Raw genomic sequence first — 12,687 nt, 5'->3', positions numbered from 1 at the left:
TTTTAATATCATTTCATATTTCCTTTTCCTTTCCATGTGGAATCATGCGAAAATATGCATTTTCTTTACTCTTTTTATTTTTCTGTTTTAATGAAGTTCCAGATTGTGTTCCTGGGTTCTACTGTAACTTCACTGCAGAGATGTTTTAGAGTTGGAGGAGGCTGTTAAAAGTAAAGATGCAGAGGCGGAGGTTTATGTTTCCGAAATTCAGGCATGTTAACCACATTTCCTAAAATTACCTCTTTTCTGTTCAGTTGGAGGTATTTTGATGCCTTTATCCTGTCATCATTTCTATCTGATTGCCTTTCTTTCTGTTTATGCTTTTTACTTTATTTGCGGACAATAGGGCAATCATATAAAGATATGCAAGCACAGAACCAGTGTTTGTTGCAGCAGTTGGCTGAGAGGGTTGATTATAACATTAAGGTCTGTGCCACGGTTCCCTGTTTTGTTACTCCCATACTCATATGTTGTTGGATGCTAGTGCTGGGTTCACGATTTAGTTGTTTGTTTGTTTATTACTGCAGCTTGTTTCTGAGATTATGAAGATGAAGCAGGCACAGAGGTTTTTACTTTCTGAAAAAGCAGGTATTGTCGGGGCAATCTCAGCAGGGAAGTGCAACAGTGGTATCTCTAAAGTTGGAGATTGCTGACTGTGAGGAGCAGGTAATGTTTATCAGTAGTTTGTAGTCAAATGTTGCCATTTACCCTTCCTGAGCGTTCTCCAACCAATATTAGAACCCAACCCTGCAGATTAAAGCTTGCATTGCTGAAGCCTTGAGGTCTACTAAAGAAGATAGATGCCTTGCAGTGAATTCCAAAAACTGTGGAGTGGGAGTTGGCAGATGCTGAGAAGGAATTGAAGTGAAATCTACAGTTTCTTCCTCTGAGAAGGAAATATAAGCAATTGCAGAGAAAGAAGGTTGATGACCGAATGGAGTAGGACAAAGGAAAGGTGTATTTGTCTGTACTCCGTGATGAGCAGCATTTTCACCTTTTTCAGTTTATAATTAGTTGTGTATTTAACTTCTGTTTTTGCTTCCATAATAGAAGTGAGGTACAAGATTAAAGAAGAGTTGAAGGAGGTGAATAAGAAGGTTGCTGAAATGAGTTCCGAAATTTGAGAAGGTGCAGTACAGAAACTGGAGAACGAAATCAAGGAGTGCTAGGCTATCCTCAAGTGTGGAGTATGTTTTGATCAGCCAAAGGAGGTTATGACCACCAAGTGCTATCATCTATTTTGCTCCCCCTGCATTCTAAGAAATCTAGAGCTCCGGCATCGCAAGTGTCCTGCCTGTGGAACTGCATTTGGCCAGAATGATGTTCACTTTGTGAAGATATGACTAGATTGGAGCATATGCATATCTTCTTCTTTATGTTTTCAGTTAAGCTTTGTTTGTCAGTGTGGGTGAGGGCCGTGAGGCCTTATTAGCTACTATGGATGTGTTGTTTTGATGGACTATCAGCTTTCAAACTTGATTTTATCCTCTTGATCTATATCTATAATTAATGTGCCTTTTTCAAGAAAAATAGTATATTGGGATGGAAATGGAATAGTAGGTTGATTATTTAAAAAGAAAGAAAAAATGTGCACATTTTAAACTATTATTATTTTCATAAACTAACATAATTATGACTTTTTTTTGTCTTTTTTATATAGATAATCATCCAATTAAAATATATAGCTGTAATTGCTAAAAATGGAAATATTGTGACATTTTATAACTGAAGTGATAGAAAAAACAACAAAGCAAGAAATTAATGAAGATGGAATCTTCATTTGAAGCCAACAAAGAGATTGCCTGGAGCACCTTCCGAAACTACTGCTTTGCCAGACAAATCCCTATTTTCATACATTGGAAGGGGGCTTTCTTTGGGTGGGAAGAGTCACTTAATCCTATGCCAAGAACTTCATCAGAGTACATGTTTCTTTGCTTGAAATCCTGCTTCCTTGCATCTTTTATGTCCTCCCCAAGGCTGGTTTTGCGAGATTTCCTGCAAACCCACTCATTTCGGGTCAGCAAGATGATGACTAAATGGGGTTGCATGTGTATGTGGGTATGTTTCTTGTTCTGTTTCAATTGACTATAGGTTGTTTTTGTGTTGTAGATTTGGAAATTGGTGTTGATCATTCGGGTTTACCCAAGCGGGTTGAAGACTTGTAATGCAGACAAGGTTTGTAACATTCTTCAATTTTTGCTCTCTTGTCAATCAAAATATCATTGATGAGTGCCCTCACTTATTAATCAATGGGATGTAATGCCTAGTTTTCTCAGAGGCCTTTTAGTTTGACTATGATACTATTATAGTGAGAATTTGGAAAGGTAACATTTGCCTAGAAGTACTTCATGATATTGTTTTAATTTTCATCTCCCTTTTGATTTAGTTGTTACAAATCTGATCAGGTTCATTAAATTTTGCAATTTTATTTTCTTCTCTTACCTTTTCTGTATGCAAAGTTGTCCTTTGGTTGGAATTTACAGCTCTTCTTCAAAATGGGAATGAAAGCCAACAAACTTTGATAAGGAACTATGATACATGTATTAAATAATTTCCAATTCTAGGACATGGTAGTATAACCTGGTGCATATAATTCTAAGTTGTGATTTGTTTTGTTGCCCATTTGGAGGTCTAATTACCTAGAAGAACTGTTTCCTCTGAAAGGAAAAGTAAAGGTCTATGGGAAATTTAAGGCCCCAAGGGTTGTACATGACCTCATGCCCAAGCATCAAAATTGCAACTAGATCTAATTCTGAAAAGGGAATAATTAATAGTTGACAGTATACAATAATTCCTATGATAATATCTGGGCTGTGATCAAATAATTGATCAGTGGTTATTTCATAAGTCTGTTTGTGATGCATTCTACATTTAGAAAAGTCATGGCATTGAGGCATGTTGACTGAGGTGAAGTGAATAACATAAAATTCATTGAGGGAACAACTTGGTTCATTGTATTGCAGCTGGTGCTTCAAACTTGAAACATCTCCTGATTAATGCACTAGAAAATCACATCTGTAAACAATAATTATGTATATGTATTAGGGACTTTTCTCAAAAAATTTTCACCCTGCAAAAATATTGATTGGTCATATGAGTCTCTGTCCTTCACATGTCCGTCTTTGGCAATATACTTTGGTTCCTTGCAAAGTACTGAATCCCTGCCTCTTCCATGCAATATCAGTGCACAATGTCTTACCTCACCCTTACTGCATTGATTGTTCAATTCCTTCCATTTCTAAGTATTGAAGGACAAAAAGAGAGAATTTTAATCAAGGTATCTCAAACTTTGAATTGTACTAAAAAATAAAGAGGATGCGGTCAAGGGCAGTCATGACCCCTGCAGTATTTTGAAAACTAGGCTGGACCAGCCAGCCTGAAATTGGCAACCAGTCCAATAAATGGTTGGATTGATGCCTAGACCTGTTTGGAGGGAAAACCAACATCTTAGCAAAAAATCAGCAATATCTGCAATTCAAACCGGTGGTAGTTATGGATCCTTTATGGTTAAATATAACTGAAATATTTTTCCTACCTATAGAATGCCCAGAAAGTTGTCCTAGATGAAATCAGATCAGATATTTCTTCCTTTTGTTTCTCCAGCAGTCTGACTGAGAGAGACCATTATCATTTGGCTGGCTGTTCCCTTAATTCTCTCATTGGATGCAGCAATATGCCAACATTAAACCAAGACGAGGATCATTTCTGGCCAAAATCTGATGATTTTTCTGGTATGATCTTTCTTCTCTCAGAAGATCTTCTATCTTTTCCTCCCCTTCTTCCAGCAAATCTTTCTTCCCTTCTCTTACACCTGGACCAGAGATACTGATCGAATGAGTCCCCAACCTTCTTTTCTACTATGGATGTATGTTCTTTTTTTATTTGATTTGTTTTGATGATTATGATTGTTCTAAAAGTGCCACTTAACATCTTACTGAAGATTAGTTTTCTTTATTTGATTGTTTTTTGTGAAAATAAAAATTTGATTGCATTACCTAGAGAGTACAGTTACTGGTCCTTTTCTTTGCGTTTTTTTTGTGTGAATTTTTTTGATTGTTTCTTCTAAAAGAGGAAAAAATAAAAAGAGAAATCAATTCCATCAATTGGTTCTCTCATGTAAAAAAACCTGATTGTTAGTCTGTTACTACAATGTTACATTTTATTGGGATCATTGTTTCAGTACTTTTCCTAAAGATCCTTTGAAGACTGAACTAGAAATTCTAGATAAATTAATTTTCAGAGATGCCATAATAGAAATTGAGATTGTCATTCTCTAATGAATTTATAACCAATAATATGATACAAGACGACCCTTTTTCTTTAAGGTTTAGACAATTAAATAAAATCCACTTTGAAATTGGTAAGATGATTATAGTCTAGGTGAAGATATAGTAACCTTAGTGGGCCTGCATATCCTGCATTATGTCGGCCCTAGGAAAATTAAGGGGCTATGTAGGGCCCATTAGGTTAACTCTCTAAAGGGTTTATGTATGCATTATAAAAGGGGTCGAAGGTGCCCATTTGCTTCTACCGTCTCTCTCTCTCTCTCTCCCCCTAAAGGGTTATGTAAGCATCGTAAAGGGGTCGAAGGTGCCCGTTTCCTTCTACTCTCTTCTCTCTCCAAGCATGCCCTCGTTCTCTCTCTAGCAAACATCAAAAGCCCTAGTTTCTCTGTATTCTCTACCTTCAAGCAAAGGTATAAGGAGGGTTGAAGGCTGAATCTCCTCAGCATCAAGAGGAAAAGGCAGTACATTGATAATTGCCAGAGGTTTCTAGTTAAGCAGGTTTTAATTCCCACTGGTTTATTGATTCTTTGTTCTGTCTCTCTCTCTCTTCTTTCAGTTTTTGCTGGTTTTCTGAACATGCTTAATGTGTAAACTACTAAAACCTTAGATTCAAGATCCTTTCTTCCTTGTTTTTGACCATTGTAACCCTCCATCAATACTACCCCTCTTTATTATTGAACTCCCTCCTGGCCAACCCTAGTTCGCTAGAACCCTAGTTGAGGTCCATTTTCCCCTTTGTTTGAGCTTTATTGCTAATGTAGAAAGTTTGCGACCTAAGGCCTTCACCTCTCAACTTTCCTTTCTATTTGGTCTCCATAATTGGTGTTTGGCCAATGAAGTTGTTGGAAATTGAATTTCTAGCCACTATCGAAGCCCCAACATCCTATCTCAATATAGGCCCTAATCTTAAGGCGATCAAAAGGTCAAGAAAGCCAATTTTGAATGGTCCTAGAACTTAGGTGTCCAATCAATTGAACATTATCAAGAATGGGGATAAAATATCCCTAATCAGGATAGGATAACCTATAACGGCAAGTATATTTTGTCCAAGGATGTGTATGCCATAGTCTAGGAAATTGGCCTATGGATGATTGGTTATGTATTTGTAGGAATGTGTTGGAGTGAAATAAGGAGAAATGGGTGAATAGTGACATTGGGGTCAATTAGGCAAAGTAGAACTAGTAATTGACAAGATTTGACTATGGAGATGATTGTGAGGACTAGGATAGGCTAAGTAGCTGGCAGTCAACCAAAAACTAATACCATTATATTCTGATTTTTAGCTTATTCTTCATTCGTAGCGACACTAATTAATACCATTGTATAATCCTCAAATATTTTCCAAAAATTGATACCATTATTTTCCACATTAAGTAGGTGGTTAGGTTTTTTTTTTTGAAAAAAGTGAGCTCAATATATTAATGAAAGTATAGAAGATGTACATCAAAGACACGGAACAAGAGAGTTCCAAACAAAACTATATCGACCAAACACCCCCCCCCCCCCAACACAAGCCATTAGGGGACAATGGCAACCCAAAACTGACATTAAAGCCAACAAGCCTAGAAGAGGGAGAAGAACTTAGCAGCCCAGAGTAGAGGCTGACATGATAACCTGATCCTGATCCACTGAGTAGGGGAAAGATGGCTCCACAGCCCTCACCCAAGCGACCAATCTAGCAAGCACCGAGTTAAAGATATCAACTGCACTTGACCCTCGATTTTTGAAAATTAGCCTATTCTGCTTCAGCCACATTGTCTATAGCGCTGAATAAAATAGAGACTTCCATACCTTTCTTTGAACTTTACCCCGAGCAAAGAAATCCCACTGCTCAAAAAGGCCCCCAACCGATCTCGAACAAACCCACTCAAAGCCCCACCAACTAAAGATTTGCTGCCACAAGCACAAAACAGTCTCACAATGGACGAAGAGGTAGTCCATAGACTCCGGCGCAGAGCCACAAAAGACGCAAAGTAGGTGGTTAGTTGATTGGCTTGCTCAACTACTGATTCCATTCACTTCATAGTCTATGGCTAAGTTGACTTCTAGTTGATTCCTGACACTGCAAACTACACTTCTGTGAACCAACTTCATACATCAGTTGACTTCCCTTTGATTAGTTGACCACACAATTTATTGGTTTGGTAACTATTAACTCCATATATTGAATAGTCTATGGCTAAGTCGACTTTTATTCAACTCTTGAAACTAAAAACAATAGATGAGATGTCATTGGCATGGAATATAGTCTACTAGACAAGGAAATAGTTGAATCTGATTAGTATTTTTGGGAATTTTTTTGTATAAATAGCATTATTTTGGGGAAAATAACATTGTGTAGCATCTATCATAGAACCAACGAGAAAGGCATAAGCCTTGGGGAAAGCCCTTATTGCAAATGAAAATCCTCAAATTGTTTTCATAATGTTCTTAATTCTTATTATTAGCCATCAATTAGGAAGGTATTGTTTCTCTAATAATTTATCAAGATGATAAAATAATTTTTGGACAATAGTTTTCCTTTTTGTTTCGTTTCCATAACTTGGGATTATCTGATGCTATCTTCCAGCTATCTAGGATTGATGATTTGATGATTGTTCTTCTGCATGATGTGATCGATGTCCTTCCAAATGAGACAGGGAAATTTTCTTTTCTTGTTTTATAACTTGGGATATTGAATACTATCATCCAATTACCAATGATTGATGACTTGATGGTAATGGAGGTTGTCTGGTTGCATAGGTGATTGCTGTTCTTTTATTGAAGCAGAAAGATTACACATAAGGATATAATTATAAACAAATTTTCATTGCCATTCATAAGATCAATCTGAGACAATTCCATAGGCTTTGAGATATATTTTCAACATTTTTGTTAGTAGGCATATACCTCTGCACACACACGCACATATAAGTTGTACTACGTATATTTATATATAAATTTGATGAATGCCATGTAACATAAAAATCTACAGATACAAGTTTACAACTTTTATATGTATATAGATATATGTTTGATGAGCAATACTTAGACCACTACCTTAACCTGCTTCTTGTGAATGCCTTGTGTTGATTTATCTTTCTTTATATATTATCTTTTTCTCTATCCTAAATTTAACCAAACAAGGGCACGGCCTGACTTCAAAAATCTAGGAGAGAACTAGTTAATCTGAAAATGCAGAAGGATGTGGCATCTAGTTCTGGGGTTCATACCTCTGTTGTTGGGGAAGCAAGTAGAAGCTTGTCAACTGAAACAATATCTGGTACGACAATATGTTTGTCAGAATTGAAGGATTCCATTGAGGGGACTAAGGTGTTATCTTCTCTCTCTCTCTCTCTCTCTCTCTCGCTCGCTCGCTCTCTCTCTCTCTCTCATGCATATGTATTTAACTATTTATGTAGATTCTGGCAGCAAACCGTCTATCTGAGCTGCAAGATGCACAGCAGAAAAATGTAATGCTTTTTAAGCAGCTGCAAGAGCATCAGGTATTAAATGCGATTTTTGTGTGTGCATCTGATTCATACTTACATTTGAAAATGCTAGATTAAATTGGTTCAGCTCTGACGAGCAATAAACCTTAAATTAGTAATGTGTTCCTGTAGGTTGAGATGAAGGACAAGAAGTATGTTTATTCATCCCATTTATATAATTTGTTGGATGATCAGTTCCTGCATTGGAATTTCCAAGTAGAAAACTATAAAGAACTCATAGACTCCCTACAGGTTAAGTTGCTTATTTACTTGCTTAAGCTATATGATGCTTCACCTATATGGTCCCTCTAAAAATTTTACTTACAGGCTGACAGGTCTTCCATAGTCAGAAAGGAAAAGGAACTGAGTACAAAAGCAGAATCATGGCATGCTGCTCTGAACGATTCCATCAATTCTGAATCTATTATTAACGAACTAAAGCTTCAATTGCAGAATTGCATTATTAGAAAAAATAACATGGAGATTAAAATGGAAGAAGCTGTGCAAGAGTCAAGTAATTCTATTATGATAACAAATTTATGTTTATCAATGAGCTTCAACTTTCTAAGTCTTGATTCCTTCTCCAGGTGGAAAAGACATAGAAGCAGAAATTCATGTGATGACCTCAATTTTGTCCAAAGAATTAGGGATGATGGAAGCTCAGCTGGAGATTTGGAAAGAAACAGCTTATGAAGCCATTTCTTTAAGAGAAAAAGTCCAATCACTCAAAGTTATGTTGTCTGAGCAGGTTCTGTTTCATTGCCATTGGATATTGTTTCACCCAACCTTTCTTTTGTGATGAAGTTATATGTTTAATGACCTTTCTATAACTCACTCCCGTAGTGAAAAATTTCAAGGGCAATATATTTTATGGGCAATAAAAGAGCCAATAGTGGTTATTTGTAGAAATCTATTCCTGCGAACTAGCAAAACAAGAGCACATTAATTTAGGTAATACTCTTGATTTGTAAGAACTTTTGTTCATCAAACGGTAATATGTATCTGGTTCCAGGTTAGATTTGGTTGGACGCCTTGATAAAGTTGCTTAATTGGCTATGGCATCTTGGTTTTCTAGCCTTGATCCCTTTTTTTATTTCCTTTTCCCTAATAAGTCCTTGCCCGTTGTTCTCTTTAAATAAAATGCAATTCAAGTGGTTACATCTAGCTTTAATTTTTGTTAAATAAACCCCTCACCCTTTCTAATGACACTAGGAACTGACCTCCTCAGTAAAGTAGAAAGGAAAATGAAAAACCCAAGGGGTTTGATCAACCTGTATGGTTGTACTAGTACATCCCTTTCCTAGGGTCAGTGTCCATTAATCTTGATTGCAAAATTTCACATAATTCCTTGCTGTCCAAAAGTACAATATGAAATTTGAGGAACAATTTTTTAGCAGGTAATTGACATAAGTTTTAGTGAAAAAATAGAAATAGAAATGAAAGTATTTGAAATTGTAAGACTTTCTTGGTTTGTTATGAATTTGATTGGGGTCCAAAAGTTATTGGTATCTACTGTGTGGTATTTCTTTTTAGTTACATTGTCTATTATGCTACCTTTTTTCCTTTGAGATTTAGCTATTCTTTTCTGGTAGATTGATGAAGAGAAGAGCTTGGTAGATACATGTTCCCAACAGGATGCAAAGATTAAATCCTTAAAAGCACTTGTAAGTTTCTCTAACTCTAGTCCACATTTTAAAACCTCTTTTGTTTATGGTTTCCTCTTTAAAGATCATTCTAAAGTAAGCAAGCATTACTTGTCAAAAAACTTTAACCTTTGGACTTGGGATCATAGATGAACTAGATTGTGTTGGTAACTTCAGAATGTGAAATTGCTGCAGATAGAGAAGATGCAAAAGAAAAAACTAGAATCACAAATGCTACTGGACATGGTGGGGCAGCAAATACATGACAACAGGTACATTTCCTAAATCAGGGTTTAGTGAATCCGTTGAAAATGCTTTTGGTCATTGGGTTTTTAAACAGTTACAATTAAAATTTATTGCACTATTCTAATAAGAGAAAAAGAATAGGCACGAATTGATGCTTACTTTTTGATGGGTAGTAGAGATATTTGCATTTTCACATGCATGAATGTAGTACATGTCAATGTACTTTTTGATGAGTAACAAAGATATTTGCTCTTTCATATGCATGAATGTAGTAGAATGCTAGTACAACATAATATGCTTCAAAAACACACACGTGCATACACACAAAAAGTGATCCATAGCCTTATCCTTTGTTTGGGTGAGGGTTTGGGGTTTTAGGGAAAGTGGAGGGAGGGGAAACTCTTTCCCTTGCTTGGGAGAGAGCTGTCACAACCCTAGGGGCAATAGAGGGGTAATATTGTAATTAAGCTACATATTATTTGTAATTTTGTTAGGGCACATGGCTGCTACTATTTTAGTTTGTACCTTTAGGTACAATAACTAAAGAGCAGCCAGCCTATGCCTATAAAAGGCCACTTGTAAGAGGATGGGGATTCATGTGAATGATAATTGAATCTTTTCCCTCCACTTTTCTATTCTCTCCTTCTGTCTCTCAAACCCTCTATTCCTCCCCAATTCTTGTTGTTCTCCCTCTTTCAGTCTAACTCTCCCTACATTTTCTCTCTAATTCTCAAGTTCTACCCTAAATAGCCACTATCAAATCTTAGGATCTAACAATTAGTATCAAAGCTAGCGGTCTTGGGCTGCTGAACTAAGATTCTAGCAAGGAATGCGTGAAGTGGAAGTAGGTCTAGGGGTGATTGCTGAATCACAATGATTGCAATTAGAGTCTGAGCTATCTTGAATCCGCAATGATCGCAAGCAGATCTGGAGGGAAATAATCCATAGCAATTAGTTGTAGTGATTTCCCAACGATCGGATTGGATTGGGGGATTGTGAGTTGTGATCATTGTTAGTCTTGATCAGCAATCAATTATAGATAAGAGGAGATAGTGATTGCAGATCAGAAGTGATAATTCGGTGCAAATCGAAGTAAGCCTATTAGTTGGAAAATAGAGTAGACAATTCAATTGCAGATAAGAGGAAGTTGTTGGGGTTGAGGTATGGCGAAAGGGATGAGAATGAAACAATTAGAAGTCATGCTCAAAACTATGGAACTTGAGCTTTGCTAGACTCAAGAAGAGCTAAGTCATGGTAGGGTTTGTTAGACTGGGAGGTGCTATGGCACACACCAAGAGGGGGGGTGAATTGGATATTTTAAAAACTTGATAGAAACTTGAAATCATTTTGATGGAAAATTTGATGCAAGTGTTATTGAAATGCTTGAAATAATAAATGAAATAAAAGCACAAGCAAGAGATGAACACAAGAATTTATAGTGGTTCGGCTTAACCCAAGCCTAATCCACTACCTTAGCTCCTCACTAAGGATTTTCAAAACAATCCACTATCAACCCCCTACTCAACCCGAGTAGGTCCTCTAGTTCTCAACTAGGAAATTTACAAACCTCTCAATCAAATGGGCCCTCTAGCTACATAAGCTAAGAAATACAAGAAATGTATAATTGGAGAGAATCTAAGAGATGAATCTCTTAGTTACAATGTCTTTCAAAAATGATACAAGGCTTAAATGAATGTATACAGATTAAGATCACAGCCTTGAAGAGAGAAAATAGAAGCACGGTGAATGTAAATAGAAACGAGTATAAAATGTAAGCTCAATTCAATTCGTTCCTGTCCATTAGCCTTCTCTTGATCTCCTTGATATGTATATATAAACATCCCAAGAGTCTTGCCCAAAACTAGTCGTTGGAGAATGAGAAACCAGCCGTTGGAGATTGAAAAACTAGCCGTTATTGACTTCTGAGAAACAAACAGTCGACAAACAAAATAGGTTAATCGACTATATTTTCAAATAAAACAAGACATAGTCGACTATTGCTCAACCAAAACTTCTCATAGTCGACAAATCCTTTTACATAGTCGACAGATCAAAAATACAAAGAGAATTTTATAACATCATATACATATATAGTCGACAGAAGAAAAATCATAGTCGACTATCCTTTCATAATAGTTGACAGAACATGCAAGCATAGTCGACTATCTTCAAGCACATAGTCGACTATCCTTAGGCATAGTCGACAGCACTTAGGCATATAGTCGACTATCAATTTGGAAAATCTGAACACTTAACTGATAACACGTAGAAGTACACTTGATTGATACAAAACATCACAACATATTTACATTTCTTTAGTTTAAGTAAATGTCATCATTTTGTTTAATTTATATTTTACTTTTCATTTACTTTAATATATAAATGTAAATAAGAAAGTACCCCCCATTTGGATTCAATAAAAATATCTAAAAAATCAAAATCCATAAGAATAAAAAAGTAGAATTTGGGTTTTAGTACAAACTTAGGATTTTACGATTTTACCACCTCTAAGATATACACTTTCTATTTTTTGAAAAATTCGTTAAAAATCATTTTATCACTAATGAATGTTAGCTATTGAAATACCAGGAGTTAGTTTTCTAAAAAGAAAACATTTTCATATATGTCTCCTTATAAGGTGCTAACCTTTCAGATTTAGAAAAATATGATTTTGAAATTTCGATACTTGAAATTCATTTGGTTTTCATTCTCACAAAGTAATACTTGATGTTGAAATTGATTTATGTTGAAAACTACAACCTTGATTCATGACTTAGGGATTAAATAAAATATTGTTTTTCATTATCAAAACTAAGTATACAAAAGTAAAACAACAGGGTTGAGAGTGCTATGGCCAGGGAGGCGGTGCAGGGTAGATCAGGGGATGAAAGAGCAATTCTCTAGAATTCATCTGGAGATTGCTACTGTAAATCAAAGGATCAATAGTGTCCTTGATCTGTTTTATAGGAGGCCCCAAACGAGCTTGTTGCTGGATTTCCCCCCAAGAGCCACTGCAAGGGCTAGAATTCTATCACAAGCCCC

General features: G+C 36.1%; 1 protein-coding gene across 8 annotated transcripts in view; it reads left to right on the top strand.

Annotated features, from left to right (window-relative positions):
• The first annotated feature begins 344 nt into the window (after positions 1-344).
• Positions 345-12,687, top strand: part of LOC127794318 (E3 ubiquitin-protein ligase BRE1-like 2) — a 34,023-nt gene continuing 21,680 nt past the window's right edge. Inside the window, exons 1-13 of one of the 8 annotated variants that reach the window (XM_052325316.1) lie at positions 345-426; positions 528-666; positions 754-955; positions 1,051-1,211; positions 2,110-2,175; positions 3,670-3,731; positions 7,439-7,598; positions 7,688-7,771; positions 7,889-8,008; positions 8,084-8,270; positions 8,344-8,504; positions 9,349-9,420; positions 9,595-9,671. In XM_052325316.1, the coding sequence (XP_052181276.1) occupies positions 7,461-7,598; positions 7,688-7,771; positions 7,889-8,008; positions 8,084-8,270; positions 8,344-8,504; positions 9,349-9,420; positions 9,595-9,671 (839 nt within the window). In that variant the 5' untranslated portion in view covers positions 345-426; positions 528-666; positions 754-955; ... (2 more) ...; positions 3,670-3,731; positions 7,439-7,460. Of the gene's footprint in view, positions 427-527; positions 667-753; positions 956-1,050; positions 1,212-2,109; positions 7,599-7,687; positions 7,772-7,888; positions 8,009-8,083; positions 8,271-8,343; positions 8,505-9,348; positions 9,421-9,594; positions 9,672-12,687 lie in introns of all 8 variants that reach the window. The other 7 variants (XM_052325311.1, XM_052325310.1, XM_052325317.1 and 4 more) reach the window with 7 other exon arrangements.

This window comes from Diospyros lotus, chromosome 2 (genome assembly GCF_014633365.1).
Source record: "Diospyros lotus cultivar Yz01 chromosome 2, ASM1463336v1, whole genome shotgun sequence".
Taxonomy (NCBI): domain Eukaryota; kingdom Viridiplantae; phylum Streptophyta; class Magnoliopsida; order Ericales; family Ebenaceae; genus Diospyros; species Diospyros lotus.
This window is presented reverse-complemented; position numbering and strand designations above follow the sequence as displayed.